The sequence below is a fragment of the Hippocampus comes genome, unplaced genomic scaffold (assembly GCF_001891065.2).
Source record: "Hippocampus comes isolate QL1 unplaced genomic scaffold, H_comes_QL1_v1.1 scaffold921, whole genome shotgun sequence".
Classification (NCBI taxonomy): Eukaryota; Metazoa; Chordata; class Actinopteri; order Syngnathiformes; family Syngnathidae; genus Hippocampus; species Hippocampus comes.
In genome coordinates, this window is record NW_017806231.1 from 1 (window position 1) to 5018 (window position 5018).

Here is a 5018-nt window from a genome sequence, read left to right on the forward strand (position 1 = left end):
GGCGACTCTCAGTTCCAAATACGCTCCTCTATCCTCATGCTCAACTTCAGCCGCACAAACACCGACTGTCCAACAGCGCCGATATCTCCACTGAACAAAACGGGACCGTGAAAAATGCTGCCAATTACAGGCGCAGAAAACACAAGCACCCCGGGGCTGTCCGGCACCGACAGTCAATGGCGCCGACATTCTTCCCAATCAAAATCTGTGCTGCCGAGAAGGCGCAACCACCAAGCAGATTCTTCTCCTTTGACGAATGTCGTGGCCAAAAAAAACGCTGAAAACAGTCCACATCAGGTCCGCACGACGAAACAACAAACATGACAAAACAAAAACAACAAAAAAGCAAGGTACTTGAAGAGCACTTGCCAGAGGCTGCCTACCCGGGCGCCATCGTGGGGGAGTGGGGGGTTAAAAATCGTGTACAGTGGCTCCTAGAAGCGCGGAAAAACCACCATGGAAGCCCTGTCCCAACACTTCATCAGAATTGTCGTTCTGTTTTGTCCTCAGAGCCCCACAGACTCGGAAGACCATCATGAGATGAACATCGTCTGAAGGGCAGCAACAGTTCACGGAATACAATGGTGCCGTAATGAGTGCTTCGTGTTACAAGCATGAACCGAATTCAATTCACAAGCATCACTGGATAGCCTTTAACATACTGACCAGAGAGGATACGGCCACGGATGGAGACGTTTCCCGTAAAAGGGCATTTCTTGTCCACGTACGTGCCTTCAATAGCCCGTTGCCCGTAAAAGGGCATTTCTTGTCCACGTACGTGCCTTCAATAGCCTGAGGGGACAAAACAGAACAAGCATATTAAGCGGTTCTGAATCTGAATCTGTGAATTAACCGAAATGCGCCATTTTGGATGGCATCAAATCGCATCAGCTCTGCCAAAAGGCGTCGTCGCCAAAACCCTGCAGGCGAGGAAGACCATCGCGAGAGAAACATCACTTGCAGATTCAATCAAGACTTGAACAGGACTTGAAAATGGACCTCTCTGGGGGTTTTGAAGCCCAGCCCGACACTTTTGTGGTTCCGGGGGAGCTTTCCTTTGCTCTGCGTGCCTCCATGGGCGGCCAGAACACGCTTCTTCTTATGGAAGATGGTCGGCTGCTTCTGATAAGCCCGCTCTGTCTGCACAAGGACAAAAGTACGCGTTCACAGCACGACCAAGAACAACGACAAAAGTGATTTTAAGACGAGCTACGGAGAACGTGAAGGTGGCTAAGCTAACCGCATTTGCAATCCGGCTGCTAGCGTAGCGTCACACGAGGGTAAGCGGAGTTCCAACAGATTGCTCATCTAAAATATCCACGACACTTCGAAAAACCACCCCCAGCGCATGCCAATTTATATTCAATAAAATTGGGCTTGTGTGTTGGCTAAAACGTAAAAAGTCGTTTGCAACACCCGGGCCGTTTTCTCGAACATACTTGTGCATCCGCCATCTTGGCCAGCCGAGTTGTAAAGAGGGCTGAATACGCGCGCAGCGCACGCAAGTCGGTCAGATCGACCAGAAATGACGCAATACAACTATTATTTTTTTCTTTTCATTTTTCGTCTTTTAATGATTATTTATTGAAGATATTGCAAATGAATTGTTAATGATGAATGTATTTTTAAAAATCACTTTATTGTGTTTGTCATAGCTCACATAATGTGTGTGACTGCGTTCTGACGTACTGTGGAAAACGTATTTTCAAATAAAGTTGTGAACGGAGAAGAAATGGATACTACATTTTCCAACTATGCTTATTTTCCATGTATTTTTGATGCACTGCACCCCTGATGTGTTCCAGTGCATTTCCCGCGATTTCGCGAAGCATCCCTTCCCAGGCGGTCGAACTACAGGTGAAAACTAATTTGTTGACTTGAGAGTTCTAAACGTCATAACACACCAGATGGCGCTAGAGACCTATTTTCTCATTTTTGCTTCGCTGACGGATGTGCTCGCTCTGTCACCATTCTGATCCCAAAACAATAGGGCGTGGTTGGGATCGAAAGCTCAGGCCTGCTGGCGTGTGTGAACGCGATACCAGTGACGTGCACGTGAGCATGAGTAGGTGAGGAGGCTGTGCGCGCGCATGTATGCGAGAAAGAAGATTTGACAAGAGGTGTTTTACTCAGATAGCAGTACACTTTGTGTTTGTGTTTGGGTATGAACATATTCAGGGCGTCCCCGCGTGCACGTGTGTCTGCCCGAGCGTGCACGCGCACACGCACGCGTATCTCTTTGAATGCACGCTCATTGCATGTGCAGCGTGAGTGCAACTTCAATAGACCGATCAAGGATGCTTCCTCGCCTGCGCTCTGCGCTGATTAGGTGTTGGGAGTTCTCACACACCCACTTCGTCCAGATTTTACTTCAGTCTTTTTTTTTTTTTAATTTTAAACAATCTTTCTTGAACAAGTCAGCATACAATTCTCAGTAAAGAGAAAACAAAACGAACACGTTAATACATGCACATATTACAAACATTTAAACTAGAGCTGCCAGTTTAGCGCGTTATTATCGGCATGAATTTAAATGAATTTTAACGTGACTAAAGCCCTGTTCACACGGCAAGATTTACTCCGACGCTGCACCGACTCTACGCCAGTGGAGCGTTCACACGTGCAAATTTACTTCGACGTAGCGCCGCTCAACAGCCTAGTGCGCATTAAATTTGATCCACCTCAGGGAGGTGGTTTAAAAATTTCCTCCGAAGCAAATGCTCGTTTGCGAAGCAGCACCGAAGCAAATGTGCGCATGTGAACGCAACTGGCGTAAATTTGCTCAAGAGCAAATGCTCGCTTGCCGGGGAGTGGCCTCGCTACGCGCTGGAAGAGTCCATACGGGTACTTGCAAATGCATCCTGGGTATTTTGTGCTTGAAAACATGGCGGGTCACAGCAACATTTCTATAAACACTTGTGAAAAAAACGAAAGCAGGGGGGTGAACTGGGGCGACGATGAAACTTCAGCCATTTTTGTTACAATCGAAGGAGGGGAAATGGTACTTCCTTTCCCCGCCTTCTTCTTTCTTTACGCATGCGCATGTTTTACTGCGAAACAAAATACTGCCCCGTGTGACCGCAAGTGGAGTTACTTCGGCACTACGTCGGTGCAGCGTCGCTCAGCGGCTTGTACGTGTGAACGCTCCACGAAATTTGTTGCGGTGTAAAATATATCGCATCAAAATACTTCGGTGCAGCGTCGGAGTAAATCTTGCCGTGTGAACAGGGCTTTAGTGTGTCCGCGCCGCTATTTTCAATCATTGGATTCAAAACGACGACATGCAAGTGACTCTTTATTGCAGTGAGTTTTACTGGAATTGAGAACATTTTTACGTCCTGTAGATCAGGGGTCCCCAACCTTTTTTGCCCCACGGACCGGTTTAAGTCAGACAATATTTTCAGGGACCGGCATTTAAGGTGTGGCGGATTAATACAACAAAATAATATGGTATGAGCTGCATGAAAACTGTGGTGTTTTCGAAATATAATAATAAACACAAGGAGCGTCTAATCTGGTCGCAACACTCTTATCGCTCTGGTAATGTTTAATGCCTTCCCGAGATTGATGCGGCACACGTCACAGCGGATTTTAAAGAGTTTATGAATGGAAATTTTACTTTTAAAAAGTTGACAGATTGTTCCACTGACAAGACCAAAGTTACCTGTATGGTTTGCTGTCGTAAACTGAGCTATCATCGGAGCACGTCGAGTCTGAAATACCACTTAATGGAAGCACACAGCTGATGTGAGTACTCTTCCCCCTCGTCGGAGCCAGACAGCTCCGGATCATTTCAAATCGAAGAAAATGGATAACACGGCGAAGAACACATTTGCTGAGGCCATAGCTAAATGTATGGCTACCGCATGCAGGCCTGTCAACATTGTCCACAGCTAGACTCAAGCTGAAATCATTCGCATTGCGTCTAACGACTCCACTACGGATTGCCAGCGAGAGCTTCCATTTCAAGCTGTGTACAGAGATTGTACGTAGCGGAGAACGCTAAGGTACACCACGCGGGAGAAGACACTGTTTCGGGAGAGAAATAAGAGACTAGGTTGATGAGCCTGTGGTGAATAAAGAGCAGGTAGCCTGTTGATTACGGTGTATGCCACTGACGCGATTGTTACTTGTTTGGAACTATTTTGCGTGGAAGGTTACCGTGTTCCGTGTTCATAAAAATAAAGAGGGTGGAGCTTCTCTGTGTTCCGTCTGACAGTGACGGTGTGCTGAGGCACGTCAGTTCAGCGGTGCAGTCATCGCGACCGCACTGAAAATAAAACTTCTCCAGTGTTGTGAGTGCCTCGAACCAAGTGTAGTCATCCGAAATGATGTCTCCACAAAACCATAGAGAGACTTCCGCGCAAGAAGGACCAACAGAATAGGATAAAGGCCGTTCGGAAAATTGATGGATGGATGGATTATTTGTCTGAGTCACCTTCCTCATGTGTACAGTGATAAATATGTACTGTAGGGCAGTGTTTTTCAACCCCTGTGCCGCGGCACACTAGTGTGCCGCAGGACTTTGTCAGGTGTGCCACGGGAAAATATCCAATTTGTATGCCTGTGCAGTCTGTCGCCCAGAAAGTAATCGTGTAGTGCCCTCCCATACCGCTAGGGAGCAGCAACAGCTAGCCAATTGCCTTGTGTTCAGACGAGAGAAAAGCGAATTTGTGACGCATGAATGCAGGATGACGGTGAAACAATATGAAAAATGAGAAAATATTTTTTCTTTGTGTTCATTTGATTCCAATTCAAGCTGTTATAATGTCATTCTTCAATGCTAAAAACGGTTATAGTAACAATATAACACATTAATTATTCAAATAAGCGTTTGTTTGTTTTTTTTTTGACATTTTCAGCTCGTGGTGTGCCGCGAGATTTTTCCAGTGAAAGAAGCGTGCCTTGGCTCAAAAAAGTTTGAAAAACACTGCTGTAGGGAATGTCTGCTATTTGGACGCTGACTTACTTGTTCATAACGGTCAAATTGACCTAATTTCGACTGGTTTTTACAAAAG

At 46.2% G+C, this 5018-nt stretch overlaps 1 protein-coding gene across 1 annotated transcript; it reads right to left on the reverse strand.

Moving 5' to 3' along the window:
• Positions 1-603: 603 nt before the first annotated feature.
• Positions 604-1509, reverse strand: LOC109507143 (40S ribosomal protein S11-like). Its single transcript, XM_019856365.1, has 3 exons — positions 1440-1509; positions 1000-1140; positions 604-742 (listed from the first exon to the last, which is right to left on the reverse strand). Exons 1-3 carry the CDS (start codon positions 1452-1454, stop codon positions 626-628), a joined length of 273 nt encoding a protein of 90 aa, XP_019711924.1. The 5' UTR covers positions 1455-1509; the 3' UTR covers positions 604-625.
• Between the last annotated feature and the right edge of the window lie 3509 nt (positions 1510-5018).